This window comes from Silurus meridionalis, chromosome 12 (genome assembly GCF_014805685.1).
Source record: "Silurus meridionalis isolate SWU-2019-XX chromosome 12, ASM1480568v1, whole genome shotgun sequence".
NCBI lineage: Eukaryota > Metazoa > Chordata > Actinopteri > Siluriformes > Siluridae > Silurus > Silurus meridionalis.
The window spans coordinates 11,369,882-11,393,638 of NC_060895.1; the positions used below are offsets into that span (position 1 = coordinate 11,369,882).

Here is a 23,757-nt window from a genome sequence, read left to right on the forward strand (position 1 = left end):
TTATCATATCACCCCCTCCACAATCTGTGGCTGTTGACAGACTGACAGTATGTCATTGATGTAATTATTTAATTATTAAAAAAGTAAATAATCCAAGCTACTGCATTCATTTTCAATACATCTATATGTGCATACAGTGGTTCATATATAAACAACTGAAAGTGGTGTTCTGCAACTATGTTAATTAATATAGGTAATGTTTCCTTGTGTATGTTGAATGATGGCTTTCAGCCTTTATTAAAAATAAAAATGTGTAAATCCTCCAACTGTGACTCTCGTTCACTCCTATGCTCGATTTCTTACAATTGTCAGCTTTAAATCTATTAATCCACTCTATGTTATGTGCATGAATCTTGCCCAGTAATTTGGAAAATGCTAATGTCTTTTCATTTCAGCACTTTTTGGGAAACAATTCACCCCTCATTCTTTATTTCTGTCCCAAAAAACTCTCAGAAAAGTCAAGACATATATAATATTTTCTGCAGAGGGTCAACATAGCTGCGGTGCCATGTCTAATAGTGAATTAAAGACCAAAATAAACACAATAGACAAATAGAAACAGGTGCACTGATGGCACAGTGCATTAGGTATCTCTGGCATCTCATAGTTCCAGGATTCTTGCTTTGATCCTGAGCTTGGGTTACTGTATTTGATGTGGATATTCTGTTCATGCACTTTTCATGTCCATGTGGGTTTCTTCTGCATTTTCAGGTGTCATCCATAATGCTTCAAAAAAAAGAATTTGTGTTTAGTAGTGCTTCATCCAAGGTGTCTTTTCCTACCTTGCCCACAGACTTCACTTTTTGCACAAAAAAAGGGCTCCAGACAAGAACACAGGAACTTTCAAGAATATCTATTTGTTAGCTATCTAGGTTTTAGATGCACTTCTTCTTGCGCCAGGTGTCAGTAAAGAGAGAGAGAGAGAGAGAGAGAGAGAGAGAGAGAGAGAGAGAGAGAGAGAGAGAGAGAGAGAGAGAGAGATACGTGCAGTGTAATGGCAATCACTACGGTCTGTGCAAAGACATCGGATTTGCACTGTGTAGATGAGAAACAGATGCATTGGTTGAGCTTCTTTGCCGCAGTTACACTGTCTGACCTAAATGCAAATATCGACTTTATTTGTTTCCCTTAGATTGTCACCTAGATATAGGTTGTTTATTTCTCGAGATTATTATAGGCTATAAGTCCTTAATGCAGCATCATTCCAGTCAGGGTCAACTGGATAAGCACTCGTGTTAAAAATTTTACTCAGTGTTATGACTGAGTTGAATGTTTGGCGAGTTGCTGGAGGATGATGTGCACATTGGCCGACCCCTCCCAGTTGGAGGGGGAATGGGGTGGGAGGCTCTCTGCACCATGATCCACTGCCTGAATTAGACTCAGAGAAATACACAGTAAACAGTGAGGCTTCGGACAGAACCCAGCTTGTGGTAAAGAAAGCATTGATACAAACATAACCAGATATGTAGGAATTTTCTTTAATAAACGAACGTCTCGGAAATATAGGCTCAAATGCACGTGATGGAAAAAGCTGAGATGTTGACTTTGGCGAGGAGGAAAACAGACCCTACCGAGACTAGCACTTCTGCTTTTCCATTCTGAAGAAGATTCTTACTTTGCTTCGGGGGAAAGAAACAGATAGACGTGCATATCTGTTCAACGCCTGGGATTGCTGTGCAGGGATAACTGCATCACGGGAGTTTGAGCATTATCGGAGAGATTTTTCTCTGCCTCTATCTCTCCTTCTTTCTCCCCGTCTGCGGCCATGCTCCAGGCATCCTCATCCGATCTGTTCCCTACCTGAGGGACACGAAAGAAAATAGCCGTCTAGTTCTCTAGCCTATATTTAGCGGATATGTCGTGTTTGTCGCATTGACCTTAATTGCATGAAGGTTTTATTCATTCAAGGTAGTTTCGAAGGTATTGGGAACTGAAGGGAGGATTTTGTCTTGCAGCACCTGGCTAGATTGAACGTCTCAGGCGCGAGACCAGGGGATGGATTGATGAAGTTTGGAATGCACGCGAATGAAATCTCTCAGAGTTCGTGCGTGTTGTCTGTATTTTATGATTTTTTTTTAATATCACCGATGATGCACATGCCAGTTTTGGTTCTCTTTGTTTGGACAGATTCATGCGCATGATGGTCAGCACTCTTTCCGGGACAAGGTGTGATGTAAACAAACCGGTGACGCGGCTGTAAACAAACAAACAAAAAACTTGTGTTATTCGACCATCGGCATTTCGCATATGCTGGGCGAACTTGTGGTTGGTGCGAGACGCGAGTGAGTGCGTGTGAGTATCCCTGATCCCGGGCTCGGTCATGGGAGCGAAGCAGGCGAAGAGCCCGGATGAGGCGGGCGCCAGCCCTCAAAGCGCACGCTGTAGGAGGACGCCGACGCGCGAGCGCGGCAATGACATGCGCGCCTCGCTCGTGCTGCGCGCCGGGGAGAGACTCGCGCGCGCCGGCCCGCCGCCTCCCTACCAGCGGCGTGTGGGCATGATCCAGGACATGATGCTCATGGCTAAGCAGGGCAAACAAGACGAGGCCACGGAGATGCTCCGAACCCTGCGACAGGTACGAGAGTCGACATGCGACATTCACAATGAAGTCTTATTACAGTCCATAATCGTGCTTTCAGACCACCAAAGGATCCAGGGTTCTTATAGTCATTACACCTTACAGAAAATACAAAAAAAAAAAATGATGTCGGACAGATAAATATTGCACACATATTTTTTGTTTGTTTTTTGCATCAAGGGCATTAAACACTGTGACTCAGACTGACTGCATGTGAAAACAGAGCAAAGTCAGCAGAGGTGAAAACTACAGCTGACACAATTCAATTGCTGCTCCGAGACTGGCGTATCTCTCTCTCTCTCTCTCTCTCTTCTCTCTCTCTCTCTCTATATATATATATATATATATATATATATATATATATATATATATATATATATATATATATATATAGAGAGAGAGAGAGAGAGAGAGAGAGAATTGTATTTATTGTTATCACATTTCTTTATATGGTCAATATTTCTTACTTGTAATAAGGACATTGCCACCTCACAGCTCCACTTACTGTGGTTGTTAAATTCACGTGTTTCCTCTGGGTATTCAGGTTTCCTCCCACTGATCAATCAATTCACAGACTGGCTGTACTAAATTGGCCCAATGTGTAAATGTTTTAGTGTTTACTTACTGCCTTGTTGATATCCCATTTAGGGTTAATGAATTCTCCTGCTTTCACCCAGTGTTTAGGCTCTAAACCGACATCGACTCTGCTGAGAATGGAGAGGTTACTGAAGAAGAATAAATGATGAATTAATAATATAAGGGCACATCTAAAAAACCTTTTAATAAATCGCTTGTTTCTTTAAATATTTGTCCTCTTCTTTTTGCTCTAATAGGACACAGAATACATTTTTGAAGACATTTTCAGAAGTATTAATGTGGTTGCAATATTCTAATGTCATGTTTCTCTTGGACTAAAGACTATTTCAGTCAACCAGTGTTTTGTTTAGACCTTTAGTGCTGTTTATTTTGGGCTGGCTAAAACAAGGACATGGAAACCTATGCAATTTGATTACAGTGAGAACCTGATATTAAAAGAGCATAGAACGGAGGCATCTGCTGTGTCATGGTGCCACAGTGCCCTATATTTGGCATTTATTTACATTTCTATTGGTATCGCATACATTACCACTAATCCACAATCATTCCACAGAGGGAAATGGAATGATACACCGTTATTTAAACCCTAGTTTCTTCATCGTATGTCTTTAATCAGCAAGGTCAAAATGAGTAGATATCTAAAATGTGGGAGTTGAGAACATAGGAAGCCCTCTATCGTGAACAGGTCAATTACAGTGGTTCCAAGCATTAAACTCCCCTGTAGAAGACCCAAAAGCTCCACTGGGCTTCTGCTACAAGCCCACCTACATACCAGATGTGTTGTTTTGCGATGTCTGCATTATGCACTAGTGGATGCATACTTCAGGCCCTTCACAGCTGCTGAGATTCTTGCCCAGTGGCTGGACTGTCCTGTGTTGCTGATGCAATTAGAATAGCTGTGCGATTTATTACTGTGCTGTGTAGACACTTTTACCCTCTAGATCGTGCAGCCTATGATAGAGGAATCAAGAAGAGACTGTAGGAGTAGCAGGATTTCCTGTAGGGAGATTGAGGATGGAAAGAAGGACCTACTGTGGCTTATACTCATCAGTGAGAGTGTAGACGATCAATTAAGCCAAGCACAAATGAAATTCTGACAGAGAAAATATAATTTCCTATTTTGCTGATGATGATCAGCAGTCTGTCTGTGTCTACCACTGAAGGGCTGTCAAAGGTTTTCAACTTCTCTCTGCAGTTAGAACGTATATTTATACAGAAAGCAACTGTGAAACATTTCTCTTGTCTTCTTCATAGTGATAGTGATGCTGCTGCCTCACTGCTCCAGGGTTTCTCCTCTTATTCTCTGTGTGGATTTTTTCCATGTTCTTGCCATGTTCATTCGGGTTTCTTAATGTTTTTCCAGTTTCCTCCCACCAAACAAAGGCATGCTTGTGCAATGGACTGGAGTCACATCCATGGTGTGTTCACACCTCATCCATAGTGTTCCTGTGAAAAACTATGGATCTATCTCTGAGAAAGGCACAATTCACTGAAGATGAACAATTAAGTAAATAAATGTACTGTGTTAAAATATAACAAAACTATCAGCTAAGACACTCATAGCTGGCTCAGGTTGAATAGTTTAAATGGACATATTTGATCTAGCATACTATAGTTTAGTACACTATAGTTTTTATACTTTATTATAAACATTATTGGACAAAATTCAGCAACTACCGTATGACTTTCATTCAAGTGAATTCACTTTAACACATTTATTTATTTGTTTTTCTTATTAGCCCAAATTCATCGTTGTGTAAATCACATATGTTACACATATGATGAGGTTTATATATATTTTTAAAATAAAAAGGATAAGCTGTGAACACTGGACCTTCTGTGAAGCCTGGGGATCAAGGCAAAAAGCCAGATGTTTTTTTAAATCCTCCATATGTATTACCAGCATGAACCCATAATTAATTGTCTGGGGGATTTCAGTCTGTGTGGCATTTCAGCTGCTCAGTTCAATAGTATTTGAGTCTATTAGTCCATGTAAATTGAAAGATCAGTTAATGAGATAGAGAAAGAAGGTGAAATGCCTTTGGTTGCTAGGTGCACCCTTTTCCACAGGAACTGTGATGATGGATGGACTTTTGTTTGAAAGGAAGGTGATTAATAATGTAGCTCTATGGATGAGGGTTGTACATTGCTGGACTGTATACTGAATGGGAAATATTCTAGTGGGGAAAAAACCCATTAATCAGGAGAACACTGGGGGTTTTCTGGTTCATTCAGAAAACATGAATATTATCTCTGTCCTTGTGTGTATTTTTTTGCATTTGTATATAATGTCATAATTTAAAAAAAAAACGTTTTCATTCTCACATTCCTGTCATTCATGTCCTTGATATAGTAAATCTGCTTTGCTTTAACATTAACCCAAGATAATAAGTGAAGTGTTGAGCTGATTCTTCTTCCTGTCTTGTTGCTGTGTTGTTAACAAGACCCTGGGGTAAAGTAGATTAAATTCACTTTTAGCTTTGTCCACTTGCAGAACTGTTTTGTTTGTTTTTTTCTACATATAATGGCTGTTTGTGAAATGTGTGAGGATTATACACTGAGAGAGAAATGCTATAAGCTTTATCAGAGGAATGCAGACATGGTCAGTGTTTGAGACACATAACAAAACTCTTGGTTGTATTTAACAAAAAAAAAAGCTGATGTCAATTAACCTTTCAGGTTCCATAACCGTAAGCAGCCGTGTCACATTTACAGATTCAAATAAACATTTTCACTGCATAATTCACAGTTTCATCTTCTGAAGTGATGGGTTTGAACAGTCACTTTCTTTTTACAGAAGAAAGACAAATATTACAGAGATAAGAAATGGTACATGGTGTAATTTATGTATTTATTCTCATTCTAGGATTATGATGAATTAAAAAAAATGTTTACGACAAATAAAGACTTGGAGTATGTAAAATAAGTCAATTTCAAGCATTAAATTAGTTGAAAATCCACACGTAGGCACAGTATATTCATTGATAAAATCTTATACACTAGTTTGCTGTAAACTAAAATTGTAATCCAAAAAGATTATGATGAAAAGTTTTAACAAACCTAAAAGGTTGCTGCTAAGTGGATTTAATTTAAAAATCATTTTTCTCTGTTGTTTTGCTCTAGGATCTGGGAATGGAGTCAACCTCTTTGGATGATGTCCTTTATCGCTATGCCAGTTTTCGGAACCTGGTGGATCCCATTACACACGACCTTATTATCAGTTTGGCAAGATATATTCATTGCCCGAAAACGGTACAGTCTTTTAGTTGCATTGAAATGTAAAAATGTTGGCTGAAAAAGTTCATTCATAACACAGAGGACTAAAACTTATTACCAAAAACAAATCTTTATTCTTACGATTAGGTTCCTTTTTGGAGGACTGTGTAAAGATTCAAAGGTTCATGCTACATTTTATTTTAATATCTGCACATATACAAAACTAAAAACTAGAACTAAAAAATAAAAATATTCTTAAATATCACTTTTAATCATTTTATAAAACTCTCATCCAGTTCTGCAGATTAAATGCTGAATTGGACATTTGGTTCTTAAGCGTTGGTGTCAAGTGTTGTATTAAGACTGGATTAAATAATGCATGATAATGTGGTGGATTGGATTAATGTAAAAAATTTGTGCAAATAAAGCAGAAGATTAACACAGACATGAAAAATGTTATAATATAAGTTTCATATTTTTAAAAGATTTGCTTTGTGGTGAAAGGATTTCCAGAAGCATCCATGTTGGTTTATGCCATTATGCAACAGAAAAGCATTTGTTTTATCTTTGGGAAATCACAGATTCATATCCTGACAGTGTCATCGATATTCACTGCCAGGAGCCAACTGAGCAAAATTTGGCCATATTCTCTCTGGGAGGGAAGGATGATATTTAACCTCTTGTCAATCAAAGCACCATTATATATTCTTGAGTGTCTTTGAGCTTGTGTACACAAAAGGGCAGACAGTGCTACACCGTGCCTCAATTCCTGTTAATGTGAATGCAAATTGTTCAGGAAGCAAAATAACCTAAAGTAATCGGCGAAAACACATGCACAGGTTATTTTACTTCTTGAACAAGTGCACACCCAAGTATGATTTGCATTCATGCTCACAGTAATCCTGTGATGGTTCCAATGAAGCCAAAATCAGACCACATGTTTCAGTCTTGGTTTCGTACCATGTTGCATTTCTCGGTCTTTCACAGTTTTAATTAAACTAGCAGTGGGGAAACCTCTGTACACTGCCCTCTGACAGCATGAGTAACAATTTAAAAAGATGCAGTAGCTTAGCATGTCTGGCCTTATCTTTATCCTAGCCCTTATCTTTATTTAAAATAATAATTATTTAAAATGGGAAAAGCTGTCAATTGGGTAAGAATTGACAGGTGATCAAATTAGGGTGAAAATAAAGGAAAGGAAGATTTTTATGGATCTGTAGCATTTATAGTAATGCCATTCCTAGTGCAAGTTTAAAGTAAAGCTTACAATAAAGCAATCTTGAATTATAATATAATATGGAAAATGATTGACACATGCAGTATTCACAACTACTAGCCATTATCTTCAGCTCAAGGCATGTGCAGCTACATCACTTGTGAAGGACCTGGCTGTATTTGTCAATATTGGAGAGGTTGCTGAACCTGCTTGAACACCACAGTACTAAACAATGAAGTAGATGCAATGCATATACAAGTGCATTTACCAATTTCTTTAAAAGACACTTTCTGTGAAAAAGAACTTTACTCTTAAAAATGCATACAAACATATTCACCTGCATCATTACTCTTTCTTTGTAGCTGAAATGGAAATTTAATTATATCTTGAGGCAGCTAAACGGTCAATTTATAATTTTCTTGTCCTGATTGTATTCTGATTCATTGCTCCGGAGAAACAGGAAATAAATGATACTTATGACTATAAGCCTTGATATTGTATATCAGCTCAGTAAAAAAAACATATGCTGTTTTTTCCTATCAAACCACTAATATTATCTATGTGCAATAACACATCCCAAATCTCTCTTTTTGTCAGTAAGGTCTAGTTTTTAATGGTGTGTCTATCACAATGGGCTACATTAGATACCGTAAATGGCATCTAAGTGAAGTATACAGTATATTGACTATTTTTCCAATCATACCAGATTTCAGAGGCATTAGTGAATGTTACACACGGCAGTGAAGAGAAAAGCAATATCAGTCGCAAACATATTGGTAGACATAGGAGGGATTATGAGCCGGCCTGTGCTTGATTGACATGGCTAGTTTTTTGCTTGTGGATGAGTCATGTTGAGAAGATGAGTGAGTTTACACTAGGCAACTTCTGCTAATGCTGCTGCACTTAATGGAGCAAATTAAACCCAACAACACGAAAAAAAAAAAAAACAACAACTCAGCTCTGTGGAAATGGCTGTCGTACAGCTGATTTCAAATAAAACAGCAGTTCTCAGTGCAAACAGGAACAAGAACAATATAATTGCATTAGGAACACCTAAAGACTGCTAATGATGCAAGACTGCAGAATGTATACTGCAGAACATAACAATTATTTTCTCTTTTAATACACCGGCTTAGAAAGCAGTGAATCTTTGACACTTAACCATTGTTCTATCCATAGAATACCTTTATCTTTGCTAGTTTTTGATAACCCTTTTTGATAACAGGCATAAGAAATGGTTTGGTCTGAATATTATTAAGAAATGTCAGTATTTCTTGATACTTTGATGTATTAATAATATTAGTATCCTAAAGCTGCAACTAACCTCAGAGTAAGCTGCATGTGTTACAGTAAAGCAATCATTTTTTTCAGGGTGTGTGTTAAAAGGATTTTTGTATATACGTGTTTTTGTGCCTGTTGCTGTAGTCATTGTGACAAATGCTAATTATTATTACTGATTTTTGGGGGATTTGAACAGATATGGAGTTTTAATTTAATGTCAATTCGGTCAAACTGATTTTTCTCTCCTCAAATTGTTTCTGAGCTGGTATTTTATGGATTTTACACAATTCATTGCAGCTTTAATAAACATTTATCAATTAAAGAGACAAGCTTCATATAGCAACTAAACATAAAATACATAAAATGCAGCACCTGCAGCACCACAGTCTGAAAATGCATTATGTACTCAGAAATCTTAACATGAACACACACAAAGACAAACACACACACACACACACACACACACACACACACACACACACATATGGAGCCACCAATACTTGTTTGAGATAAACTAACAGGCAATCTATCTTCAATTTTTTTTTGTTGCCTGGGAAATTAGATTTTCCTGCCATCACAGTAGTTAACATGAAGTCATTGTGTCTATTGCACGATTGATAGCTTGTCCTCTTTCTCTGCTTCCTACATTATTTGCCTGTTCAGGAGGGTGATTCTCTGGGAGCAATGGAGAAGGTGTGCCGGCAGCTGACGTACCATCTAAGTCCACACTCGCAGTGGAGACGCCAGGGCCTGCTTAAGAGGAAACCTCAGGCCTGGTAAGTACATAGTGCACATAAACTGAGGAACCAGAATGCGATTGGTTGACCTAAGGAAGCATCTGATACTGGCTTTATCTTAATGGCTTTTCTGTCTGTCCTCTGCTCCTGTGCCATTTCTCTCTCTCTCTCTTTTTCTCTCTCTCTCTCTCTCTCTCTCTCTCTCTCTCTCTCTCTCTCTTTCTCTCCATCTTTCTTTTTTTGTATGATGTATTCTGTTTCTCCATTAGGTTATCATAACCTCCTCTAGCATCAGCAGTAATATAGCCTCCTAGAACATCAGCATTTGTCAATGGTCAAGGCCTGCTGCTTTCATATTATTGAATTCCTATTTTAATTCATCTGCAGATGATTGAAAGGACTAATCTCCAAATCCACTCATAAGAGCCAAACGCAAGTCTTCATTCATTAGATAAATTATGAAACCAAAACACTCTCAGCTTCCTCGTAACAGGCAGCTGAAGTCATCACTGGGCCAGCTGCTTCTTTAAAGCACTGATTTGTTAGCACTAGGAGAGTAAACAAATTAAATACTGAAGCAATAAAAGAGATCTCATACTGGCCTTCAGGTTCCGAACAACACAGAGAGATCCCCAGTGGAGTTTAGAAGGCAGTATGTGATTCTCTATTTCCAGAGATAACACAGATTATTCACAGACCTTATTCAACTATAATGAGAAGTAGCAAAAATACAAAAAGTTTTTTGGTTTGTTAGATTGGTTGGTTTGGCACTTCTTCTATTGAAAGACACTCTAAAGGGACAAATGGTATCAAACCACTCTCGAGATCTCTAGTCAAATTGTCCCTCCCAGGTTGCTCCCATAGTTTAAGGAAAATCGTCTGCATTACATTTACATTTATGGCATTTGGACACCCTTATCCAAAGCGGTGTACATTTAGTCATTTTTATACAACTGAGCAGTTGAGGGTTCATGGTCTTGTCAAGGGCCCAGAAGTGGCAGTGGCTTTTATTTAGAAGTCAAACATCTTAACCACTAAGCTACCCCTTCTTTCATTACAAAAAATAATAATAATAATAATTTGCTGAATTATACAAGCACAGACAAAGTTAAGAAGGTGCAAAAATATTCTTATTGTAAACCAAACCCAAAAAATACAAGGAAACAAAGAACAATACCTGCATCTGAGAACAGGAATCACAAAAATCATGGCAGACAAATGTGAGACAAAGTGTGCTGTGAAAGGTGACACTTAAATATATGTGCTAATCAAGTGTGACAAATAAGCAGTTGTGATTGATTAATGACTTGTGACAGTCATGTGAGGTTCATTGGCTAAGTCTGTGTTCATAATCGTATCAGTAATTTTTTTATTAATTTAATTAGTTACATTTAATTATAGAGTGCCTTGTGAGTTTTTAAAATAGAATGAGATATTTCAAAAGCTAAGAATTATAAGAAATATACCGTATTTTTCGGACTATAAGCCGTTACTTTTTTCCCACGTGTTGAACCCCGCAACTTAAACAACAAAGTGGCTTATTTATGAACTTTTCCTGGGTTTTTCCCGGTTTCACAAACTTCAATCCAAAAAACTGAGCGACATAACATTAGACCAATGAAATTTCCCGAACGGAAATGAAAAAACGCACCTGACCTGTGTTCTGATCTGCACGGCATCGGGAGAAAAAACTTTTTTTTTAAACGCACGACGATGCCAAAAGATAAACTCTCGAGAGAAATAGTTGTGAAAGGAAGGAGGAAGACAGTGAACAATGACTTTCTTGGTAGGCTACTGTTTAGATTCAAGCCGTTGTAACGCGTTGAGTCTGGGCTAAGGGAGAGCTCGCTAACTCCAGTTGCAACAGAAATCATATAAGCACAGACAGGTTTCCAAAACTTGTGCTTTTTTATTTTTCTTGGCAACAGCATTACGGGTTAGTCAAAGAAACTTAGAAATGAGCATCAGAAAATAATAAGGACATATTCCTCGGCCTTGCACACATGCAGTAATACCGGAAAAAATTTGGCGGCATGCTATTCCCAAAATGCCGCTCTGCTCTTAAAGGAGCCACAACATATTTCACCCGTGTAACAGACACTGTCGTTAAAGCCTGTGTAAAGTTCATTAGTTTCAATGTAGTTCAATGCTTATAGACAGGTGCGGATTATTTATGTTTAAAATAAAAATCTTTGTCAAATTCAGTGGGTGTGGCTTATATATGGTTAATACGCTTAATAGTCCGGAAATTACGGTACTTCTTGAGTATATAAGCAAAGTAGAACAGAAATGTAAAAATAAAAATATGGAAAGTAATATAAACCTTTACTTTAATACGTGTACTATATTTTTTCGAAAATGATAAGGCATATTTAAACTGTTTTGTGGGTTTTGAAAAGCCATTAAAAAAAGTGTTAGGTTGCTAGTTCTTTCATACTAATATATATATATATATATATATATATATATATATATATATATATATATATATATATATATATATATATATATATATATATATATATATATATATATATATATATATATATATATATATATATATATATATATATATATACTGTATATATAGCACCAGGCTACCTTCACTCAGGTCGGCACTGTCCCAATGCCGGCTTGTCCCCAGCTGCTCACTGTTGAGCTTGAATGTGTGCATGTATACCCTGGGGAGTCGCTAGAGCTCTGACCTCTATGCCAATTTCATTTGAGCACTGACCTTCTGCTCTGCCTCTCTGGACTGAGAAATTAAAAGATAAAAGCCTTAAAGGGTTCGAGCTACCTGTTTTCATAAATGTCTGCTGTCATCATCATTCTGCTGTAATCCCAGAGCTTGTGTTTATGCTTATGCTTATTATTAGGAATAAGCTATTTACTTCTTTTAAGTTTAATGGCCTGTTATGTGGGTTGATGTGGGCACTCTGGTTGGGATGTTTCTCATTTCTGAACATCAGATATCTTTCTTTGCTTGCAGCCACACAGGTAACTGCGTAATGAGGCCTCCTGGCCTCCTGCTTCTGTACAGCAGTATTAGTCATTGTTATAGATAAAACCAAATTGCCACACAACATTTTCTACACATCTAGTGAAGTGCTTGTTTTTACATGCTTGTGCCTTGTACACCAATAACAAGTAGCACATCAAAAAGTTATTATAGTGTGCATTCAGATTTACATCTGAAGAATTCAGCAGATCCCTGATTTAGCGTGACTTCGAGTGCATTTTAGTCCCCAACCAAAACATATGCTCATGCTAGTAGGTCAGGGTCTAAGCATTATGCAAAAACCCTGTTCGAAAGAAGTTAATGTAGTACTGCAAGTTTGTGTTTGGGGAATTTGAATGCACCACCTGCGACAGAAAATAAACTTAATGTAGATTTAATGCATTAATGTATATTTAGTGATGATGGATTAGTCAAGATACAGGCTTAAAATGAATGTGGTACTGTACAGAGTGGGCTTTGATAGTTATCTGGTCAACTTTTATACCACTGCCTTTAGCTGATAAACACATGGTTTGATGTTCTTAGGATTTTATATTGAATTATTTTTGCAACCAGTGTATAAAATTATTATATTTTGGAATTTATCCAAAATCGCCATGGCTACAACAAGGTCAGATGCCAAGGTATAGACATATTGTTATTGACTGTAGAGACAATGTCTGAGTGCTGTCTCAACCTTTCAACTTGAGAGGCTCTTATGGAGAAACTGACCAATCCTTTATAATGTTATGAAGGAAAAAAATCTATGTATTTAATTTAATTTGATTATTTACTGTATATGATTCTGGAGTTTGATCCCATTGTCCTCCCAATTTTTTAGTTTGCCAATTCCTGCCCACTCTCAGCTATCTGTCGCATAATTACTACCAGCCAAGAAAGTGTGGTGACTAGCATGTGCTTCCTCTGAGACATGTGAAGCCAGACAACACAAATTTTGAAACTGGTGCTAACAGACTCAGAGTCTCTAACTGCTCTCATTTGCATACATGAACTCAGATATGCTCTGGAATATCTAGAGGCAATGGAGGGTAAAACACAGTCACTCAGAGAGAACATGTCCATATTAGCTAGACTGGCAATGCCAGCATTTTAAACATAGAATCAAAATGTAGTCAGAAAAATAAATAAATAAATGTGACTTACCAGACTGAGTAAAGTTAACAGTATAATGAGAGAAAGAGATGTTTCCATATCTATAGCAAGGTTTTGTGTCATTTTAGAAAGCAGTTTGGGGTTTTAAGCAATAAATAAACGAGATTGGTGTCCTCAGTGCATTTGGCAGGATATCTTACATGTCGGGCAAAACTTCTGGAAGTCTTACAAACTTATGATCCTTGATTAGATTCAAAAACTCTGTCCAGTGTTTTATTGGACAGGGACATTAGTATGAGCTAATGATCCACTCAAAGGCAGGGCTTCTCTCCTGACTACTTCATGGAAACATGACTCTTGCCTCCTACCAGGGTTAAGGACATGATGCAGAGATAAACCCCATTTTCACTTCCGAATGGCTCATTGGGGATAATGAGAGACATTAAGCCTTATTATAAGAGCTGCAAAGGCTGCACTGTGCATTTGTAATGATTTATAAGATCTGTGTAGTGATGATTTGCTTGATTTTTATCTGCTCTAGATAATACCAATCATTAATCAAATGTTAATGTCCATTTTCTATTATTTCTATAATTCTCAGAGCAGATTTACTTCAAAATCCCCTAAAAAAAACTATATGTTGGGAACCAAATTGTGAAAAGAAAAAAAAAGAAGTTTGATGTCTCTGATTTTGTTCTGTGTTAATTATAATAGATGTAAATGTAAAATGTATATTTTGCGTTTCATCTGTGATTTACCCATTGTATCCATTGTAACAGACAAATAATTGGCACAATAGAAAGAAAATTGCTGCAGCTGATGTGTGCAGGCAGTGCAGAGTGTTTTGAATGAACTGAATTGTGTGAGACATTGCAGCTGTCTGGTCTGTCTGCACTGCTGTCTGTAGTTTATAATAACTCCTAATAACTAGCATTGTGCTGTCACCAGATGAAGTGGAATTATTGTAATGTCTGCACACAAGATGTTTGGTTACTTCTGGACAAAATTTTCTAGTTTACTCCTGCTTGAGAATTGTCATGGATTTTTTTTTCATCAATTCCATCTCATATCAACATGCTCTTGAGTTTAGGTCATGTGTGTGCATGTGTGCTTTGAGCTAGATCGATACAGGTTCAAAGAAGTGCATCTGCATTCTTTTTTTGTTGGAAATGATGGAGTCATTTCTCCGGCATGTCTTTTTTCTTCTCCTCTCTCATCTGACATTCCCTCATTCTCCCCACCAACATTCATACATATTTTCATTCTTTTTTCAATCCCAATACTCATTCTTTTAATATTATGGTTCTATTCCATGTCATCCTATTCCTTTTCCATACACTTTTAAATGCCATGATTTATCTTACTCTATCTGTATCTGTCTTCTAGTGCTCCTCCTTACTGCTTCTCATTTTACTCGATGTGGGAGCAGCTCTGGGGTCAGGGAGTGATATGCAAATGAACTTGCCGCATTAGTATTCTTTCCTGGCCTCCTGTGTGTTGCTTTCTCGCTCTTTTCCTCCCACGCTGATTCTGACAGCAATGTCCATCCATTTCAAACCAGGATATAAACAGACATTCTATTTGATGTTCATGCCCTTTTGCTGTAAGGGTATTTAGCATAATTTTTGCTTCAGTGAATTAGCAGTGACCGATCTACATATTACAATCAGAAATGACTCAACACATACAAACACAAACACAAAACACTTCAATAGAGCAGCAGTAGACACTTTTGGTCAATATTTCATACTGAATGCTGGTGCCAAACAGCCTAATCAGAATGAATAAAACCTTTTTTCACTGCAGATGTTTTTATATCAGAGTGCCATTAGATTATTGAATCTTATTGAACAGATGTTGATTTGTGTTCTATAACCGCAGCTCTGACAATAGTGGTGCCTATAAGGCAAATCGAAGGTTTATATTATTCTAATTTGTTATTGTTTCTATGGAAACAGCCCTTTCACAGAGATTGTGTGGTGAACTGACATAATCCTCAACTGCATTTTTTGTTAAAATACTGATTGTCTGGCAACAACTGTTTATAGTAGCTGTGACATGAGTGATAACAGGAACACATTAATTTCACTGGTGTTCCATGACTAACATATATTGAATCACCATAATATACAATAACAAGTATGTTATTTATTTATAAAATAAATGCTGCCAATTTCTGACAAATTACTGTGGTATAGGAGGAATAAAACACTTCTGGTTAACACAGAAGGTAAAGCAAACTGTTAAGGCGGTAACAGTAACTCTGTTTGAGCCAGGCTGCCTCACACCTAGTTGTTTTGTTTTGCTTCATATTGAAGGTAATTTATTTTATTCCAAATATATTTACACAACCTTTTAATTAGAGTGAGACCTTCCTGGTGGGAGGCCTTATGAGGCCTATCTTACACACATGCAGGTGATCTAAGGCATATTCCCACTTTGCTGTAGTGTTCCCCAGATATGCCTTGTGTCCACAATGATTCTGACCACAAGAAAGCATTTGTGGTTCATTAAGAATCATAAACGATTAACCTCCTACACTGACCTATCTATCTGCTGTCACTACAAACATCTCTTTTTCATTGGAATGCAGACAAACAGGGCTGTTTACCCAAGACCCATCTTCACACCTTTATTGTTCAGCAGATTGTTGAAGAGGAGTGTTGCCTCAACCCAGGCTTTCATGCTGTGCACTTTAATGGGAAATACTGCTATCACCACCTGTGCTTTTTCCTCACACAGGAAAGAGAAAACCATTTACTGTAAGGCTCCAGGCCTGCTTCATGGGGGATGATCACGCGTAAGAGAACTAAAGACACGGCAGAGCGAAAGCCAGTGCTCAATAAATAATAGCAGAATTAGCAACTGTTTAAGTGAGTCCTCTTTGTCTTCCTGTTTTGTACGGAGGTTTTTGCATATCTTGCGTATCACGTCTCTGATATACACACACACACCAGGTATTGTTTTGCATTAACAAAAATTATTTAGTTATACCTGATTTTGGGGATTAATAATCCTACAATTACAAAACCTGTCTTTATGGCTCTAGTCATCCTTTATATATTGTCATATATAAAAATATATGACTATACATTACTGTCTAATAGATTAAATTGCATACATTGAAAATATATTTTACAATATAGATTATTGCTTATTTTCATAGTGAGAAGGGTTTATGATTATATATTAATGCATTATATATTGTATCTTAATGTATTAACATTATATATTGCATACATTAATGTTAATGTTATATGCATAAATCTGCTGAGTGTATGTGACCAAGTATAATATTTTTATCTTCATTTGAATTATTTTCAGTGTAGCATTGCTGGAACTGAAATTCAGTTTCTTAATACAAATATCCAGAATAAGTGCTATGCCAATGCATTATATTACTGCACATACATTATTTTGAAAAGCATTAAATAATTGACATTTCTTTGGGTCAGCATTTTTATGCTAACACTTACAATCAATGTAGATGCATGATTTATTATGTTCTGTAGCCGTCAACTTCTTTTACAAAATGTAGTGAAATAAAAAATATAGCAATATAGAAATGTTTGTCAGTTGCCAAAAAATAAATTATTTGTGAAGAAAACTTACTTCCTACTTTTGAAGAAACTTGTGGTTTGTTGACCAATTTTCTTCCATTCCTATTATAGCTTTAATTTTTTTTTTAAACTATAAGGGAATAACTGTCAACATTCCATCTCCTATAAGCCACTGCACACCACATGATAAGGGCACATATGTCACATGGCTGCTTTGCACCAGATTCATGTTCATGTATATCAGCAGTAATATTTAATCCATTACTTTTACAACAATGTCTATCTTTTCTAGAACCTTTGCACATTTATTTGTCTTTTCTTTTTCATGTTTCATGTTGGCTTACTTAAAATAATCAATACCTGCACTTCCATTCACCTCCTCATCAATACTGTGACACTAACAAGATTCTAAATAAAGCTATACAGCATATAGAGGAGTATGAATTTAATATATTCTGTACCACATAGCAGAAACGTAGAATATTTATTTGTTCAGTAATAAGTTACATTAGGCAAAGTGTACATACTGCAAATAGGCATATATATACTGTATATGCATATGCATGTTGCAAAGTATTTTCCAATATATTGCTCTGTGATGTGTGTGATGTGATGTGATAAAGAAAACAACAGCAGCTCACCAAGACATGGGAAAATAAAATGTTGAAGGGTTTATAGACAAAAGAAAACAAAGTTCAATGTCCAGGCTAGATGATTTATAGTAATACATTTTCAGAGGGGACTGAAAACATTTATTAGCTCACTCTTTTTGAATCATGAGACTGATTATGGCTCTTCTTTTGCCTCTTGGCCTCAGTATACTGTATTTGTGTGGTTTTCCTTTATTTTTTAGTTTAGTTTTGGTTACATTTATTTACTGAGTTGGTTGTGATAATTCAGAATAAATAATAGCAGTTTCTACTGTTAATATGTTAACAATCTAATATTACACAAAACACAAAAATGTATTCTTTTAAGTGCTAAAATAATACATCTCTTGTTGTTAGTGCTTACAAACTTGAGATTTGTTAGTGGTTCTTTAGACATCAAGAACAAGCATTTATTAAGGCACTTTATAAATTTATTCAAGATTTTAATTCGCTCAAAAAGCCAAACATTTTTTTTCTACAACAGCATAGATACAGAGGCCAGCAACATTTTTTAGAGCTTGGGTCATAATTGAAATCAGTTCTACTCCACCCTACACTGCCTGTTCACTGTGTTCCATGGTGCCAAAAATATTATTAAACCTAATTCTGTTTTTTCTTTTTATGGCAATTAATGCTGCAAGAGATTTCTGTCATCTCTATCTCTGTGACTATGTCTGAGCTGGTTTATCGGAATGTCAGTGCTCTCGGTTTTGCTTATTTTTAGCTCTCAACGTGTGCAGTGAGTGTTATGCTTCATTTGCTGGTTTCGTTTTAACGCTTTAACTCCAGATAAACATCTGCAGGACATGCTATTAGAGCTCTTTAGTGATATGGACATTAAAATTACACAATACACTCACATTATGAACTTAAAAGAAAGACAAAACATATATAATAATAATAATAAATGACTAATAAACAAATATGTATGCTGTATCTGAGTACTGTATTTTTTTAAACTGCTTTAATCTGGTCAGGGTCATATTTTTGGACCTGATTCCTAAAACAATAGGCAAAAGGCAGATGGACTAGCATCTCCCTGGACAAGATCCCAATTCATCTTGGCCTAACACACTCTACCCACAGTCAAGTATTAAGCTTATGAGAGAGGCAACCAGAATATCCTAGTAAGAATCCATTAAGCTATCAATTCTTATAATAACCCCTGTACCATAACCACAAAAGTATTCATGGTTCCTTATTTTCAGTCCTCTTATTTTTCAAACATGGCAAGGGTCTCAAAGTATTTCAGATTTTGATTATGGTTCCACTGATGCTTCTTTAAAGGATCAGGTAGTGTTTTTAATATGATGTTCAAAGCAGGGGCTTTTTTCAAACAGCTAATTACTGTGGAGGTGGCACCTTATTAGATTTTAAAAACTGATTGTCTGATTTTGTTTGCCTTTGTATTTTAGTCACTGTTCTCACAACTTTTTTAACTTCATTGCAATATTTTTTTTATTTGCTTAAGTATTTTAATATCAAAACAACCTTTAAAATATATTACTTTTTTTTTCATTTTCTTGAAGAGTACTAATAATTCTTCAGTCTGAAGAGATTTTACCAGTTAGAAAGTGTTTAAATCTACTCTCAACACGGTACTGTTCCTGAAGGCATGTGTTCAGTGTAGTCATGCACAGTTAAATCAGCTAATAGAAGGGTTGGTACTTAGCTGACAGAATGATTAAGATATGCCAAAGAAAAAAGCTCCGGCTCTGAATATGACTACACAATACCTCACTAGTACCTTACAGTAAAATTCTATTTTTTGTATCTGCTTCAAGAGTTATGAAAATTACTACTAAGTCTTGTATTTGTTTAAATTTGTATCTTCAGTGTTTGATTATTTTTCTGTTGTCTTCTCAGCCTGAAAGCCATTCTTTCTAATCCACCGGCCAATGGAGCATTAGACCTCTCCAGCATTCCTCTGGGGGTGAAGGATATGGAGCGTCTGTGCTCGCACCTGCAGCGACATGCCTCTCGTATTTCCAGCCTAGAGCTGGGCTTCACAGAGCTCACAGACGAGGCCTTTCTTGTGCTCCTGCCTACTCTGGCCTCACTGCCTCGACTTGAAACACTGGCACTCAACGGCAACAGGCTGACACGAGCCGTGCTCAAGGAGCTGACAGACACACTGAAGGAGCCTGATCGTTTCCCTAGCATCACATGGATCGACCTTGGAAACAACGTGGACATCTTCTCCCTTCCGCAGTCATTCCTAGTCAGCTTGCGTAAACGTTGCCCAAAGAAGGGCAACCTGCCTACCATTCTGGAGTTCGGAGAGAGCCAGGCAAGTGAACCAGAGGGCCGGCCAGATGAGGATGACACGGATAACACTGACGATACAAACAAGACCCTGAGCCTGGGTGAGCTCAGGTCTGAGGTGGACTGTGAGATGGATGGGGAGATGGAGATTGAAGAGATGATGGAAGAGCTGCTCGACTTTGATAGGGAGGTCAGAGGACCAGATGATGAAGAAAGTGTATGGACAATGGAGGAGCTGAGAGCTGCAAGAGGGCCAAATGAAACACAAAGCAGTGTAAAAAAAGCAACTAAGGCTGAAGGTGAGGAGGACACACACAGCCAGAGCTCTCAGCTGTCATATTCTAGTCAGTCAGAGGACTCTTCAGCAGCCTTCGGCAGGAGAAAGAACACTTGTATGGCTAAGGGGTGTCATTCTCCTGGAAACCTGACCTGAGCAGATTTGCCCAATTTAGAAATTGTAGCCTTTAAGCCTGTCCTGTCCCAAGAGTCAGAACAGACCTTGGTTTAGAGTGTTTACAGGCTAGAGTGATAAATATCAAGGTAGAAAAAGACAAGGGGGGTGACTCACTTAAAAGTAAGGCACCATGTGGTAAAAAAAATATATTTTGTGTATATCATTGATAAAATTCAAACCTATACCATTTATGAGGTATAACAATCATATTATTTAGAGTAAGGTAAGATACCCTTTGCAGTTTATCTGCTTCTCTTTCAGGTAATACCCCTTGGTTATATTGTATGGTCCTAACAACAGACTGTTACCTATGTGCCTGTCTGACCCTGTTAAGAAGGATGTTTGTGCAGATGTGCGACAGTAGTCTGAGGGTTGGTGCGCATGCGGCGAATTAGATATGGGGACAAACTCACCAGCTTGACATTATTAGGTCTAGGTTGGACATATCCTTCTCTGCCTATGCATTCAGCAGACTTTGAAATGCATGTCCCCAGTGTCAGAACAGCCTGTACTCCCGAAGAAAGGAAAGAGGAAACCAAAAATACTTTGATGATTCCCTCAGTTCAACTTTTGAAAATTGTTGTGCTTTATGGTGGACTGGCACCAAAGACTGAAGGACAGAATAACATAAAATATAAAACATAAATGTCCTGATTATTACTATATATTGAAAGGTATCAAAGCTTTGCTCTTCCTTTTATATAGTCATTCTAATCTGCTATATATTTGCAATTATTTTGGTATATTTTTAATATAATCACCCAGCCATTGTGTTATAGAGTATTTGTTTGAAATATTAATTTACGAGTTATGACACATGTATAACTTCCATTTATTCATTGAGTATCACCTCACCAGCACATACTCATACATCAGTAGGTCCCATCTACAGTATATTCGATCTCTTGAATATGGTTTATGACATGGCTAATATTATCCCCCACTATAATACTTATAAAATCTGTGAATCAGGTCTTGCTCTGCTATTTTGCTCTTGTACAGAGTTTCTGTAATAAATATATTATTTTGTAAGGACCATATTTCTGTTGTAGACTGTTTTCTGGAACCTTCTTTGATGATCATAGTGAGGTAGTCAGGAATGCATCATGTTACATATATACAGATAACACTTATTTCACACAATTTAATTTTTCTGAAGGTTAAAAAAAATGGTTTTTTGTTATATTCAGACTTATCACCTTAATCAAAGGGTCTAACAGGCTTATAAACATATTAAAGGGGAAAATCACCCTGAAAAATTGCTACTCCTTCTGTGACATATAATTTGCAGTTGTGTTCTAGATTTATTTTGTAATTAAATTCAGAATTGACTTTTAGTCTGTCCAGCTTTCTCACCTCCTCATCTGTACACTCTGCTCAATAAGATGAAATTTTAAAGGTAAAAATGCCATTACTAATACCACCATCAATACAATCGTGTGTTGTGTCATGTAGGTTACTTACTAGCAAAATCAAGTCCCAGCAGTTACTCAGGACATCTGTGTTACTTTGCTAGCACTAACATTGGATTTCTTTTGTGTATGTGACAGTGAACCTTTCTAAAATGGGGAGTGAGAAAAGAAGCTTTTGTTGTTTTGTTTTAAAGCACCAAACAATAAAATCTGACATGCCATAAATTCATGCCAGACAACTACTGGCTTTTCAAAGGAACAATAAAAATGCACACTAGCTAACATATTAGTACCAAAATCACTGAACATATCACAAACATCAAAACAGTACATATATCTCTATTAACACTAAACACACAACAAGTAGTCTCTACAGATTCACAGTATCAAACACCACTGCAGGTTTAATACCACACAGAAATCATTGATGGAAACTAGAATTTATAATAGTGAACAGATTTTAGACCAGTATCTACTAAAAAAACCTAGTCAATGAGCTTATTGAATGATTTGCCAAAATTTTAGGTAAAGCAACAAATCTCATCCTTCCTAGTGAAAAAATGTAAAACTATTAAAGAACCCTCATTGGTTTCTACTACAAATACTTTACAAACCATTAGCTGTTAACCATTAAAACCATTGCCAAATGGTTTCTATAATGCATTTTGTGTATAATTGATTGTCATTATTATTATCAAACCAATGAAACATTTATTAAAACTTATTGGAATCTGTATGAGATACTATGTTTTGGTGTCTAGTAACTGATCGACAAATTACCAAAGGTTTTTGGCCGCTGCCAACTATTTCCTATGACGTGCCAAAAATGTAAATTTACTGAGGGCCCATGGGCTGCAAATAAATGTTGTATTATACCAAACATTATATTACAAAACTAAGTTGACATGGTTCCTTTCATTTATGGTTTAAAATCAAAACATAAAACAAAAAAATGACTTTGTGATCTTCTTAATTAAAGCAGTTTTATTTCCAAAGTTCTAGTCCAGTGAACATTAATATTACAATAAGAAACAATAAAAATGTATGGTACATAAAAGTGGTACATATGGTGCATATGGTACAATCAAGTTTAATGCCTAACACAGCTATTCAGTGACCTCTAATGAGACATGAAGTTGGTTATAATTTTTCAAAAGTTTTCCAAAGGCATAATATTTTTTACTCTCTTCTCATATATGGCATGGAAAATCAAAGTTACCATGAGCCACATTTGGCTTGCGGACCCCTCGTTTAGGCGTCTTCACACTATACATAACATGCCACCAAGATAAGGCAACAAATTACCACTTAAGGCCCACAGGGACCATTAAACCAGATATAATTCCTATTATAACCGTTAAAACCATTACAAAGTCCATAGTGGTTTCTATTTTCTCAGTAGGGATGTTAATGATCTTGACATGGATCAGCAGGATGTGCAACCTTAACAAATGATTTGTAACTTTTAAATCGTGTCTTGGTCAGACATTTAATGTCGTCTGAATCTTGAATCTGAAAAATTTGTAATTGATACTTAGTGGTTAATAGTTTATTATAGTTTTATAGCTTGTGGGCTGTAATGATCAATCAGTCGTGGAAAATGTGAATGTGCATCTCCGGGCGATGGCGACACCCAGTGGTCATTCAAGCCACTGCAAAAAATACCAATGCTCTGTTAAA

General features: G+C 36.7%; 1 protein-coding gene across 1 annotated transcript; it reads left to right on the forward strand.

Annotated features, from left to right (window-relative positions):
- The first annotated feature begins 1,045 nt into the window (after positions 1–1,045).
- Positions 1,046–21,705, forward strand: lrrc75a (leucine rich repeat containing 75A). Its single transcript, XM_046863551.1, has 5 exons — positions 1,046–1,430; positions 2,128–2,575; positions 6,299–6,427; positions 9,552–9,664; positions 19,813–21,705. The coding sequence occupies exons 2-5, from the start codon at positions 2,321–2,323 to the stop codon at positions 20,642–20,644; spliced, it is 1,329 nt and encodes a 442-aa protein (XP_046719507.1). The 5' UTR covers positions 1,046–1,430; positions 2,128–2,320; the 3' UTR covers positions 20,645–21,705.
- The last annotated feature ends 2,052 nt before the right edge of the window (positions 21,706–23,757 follow it).

What these genes read in the sequence shown, in the direction of transcription:
- lrrc75a (XM_046863551.1), top strand. Translation starts at nt 2,321, where the DNA reads ATGGGAGCGAAGCAGGCGAAGAGCCCGGATGAGGCGGGCGCCAGCCCT. An exon ending in ATATTCATTGCCCGAAAACG is followed by an intron (nt 6,428 to 9,551) that starts GTACAGTCTTTT and finishes TTGCCTGTTCAG; the next exon opens with GAGGGTGATTCTCTGGGAGC. An exon ending in AAGAGGAAACCTCAGGCCTG is followed by an intron (nt 9,665 to 19,812) that starts GTAAGTACATAG and finishes TTGTCTTCTCAG; the next exon opens with CCTGAAAGCCATTCTTTCTA.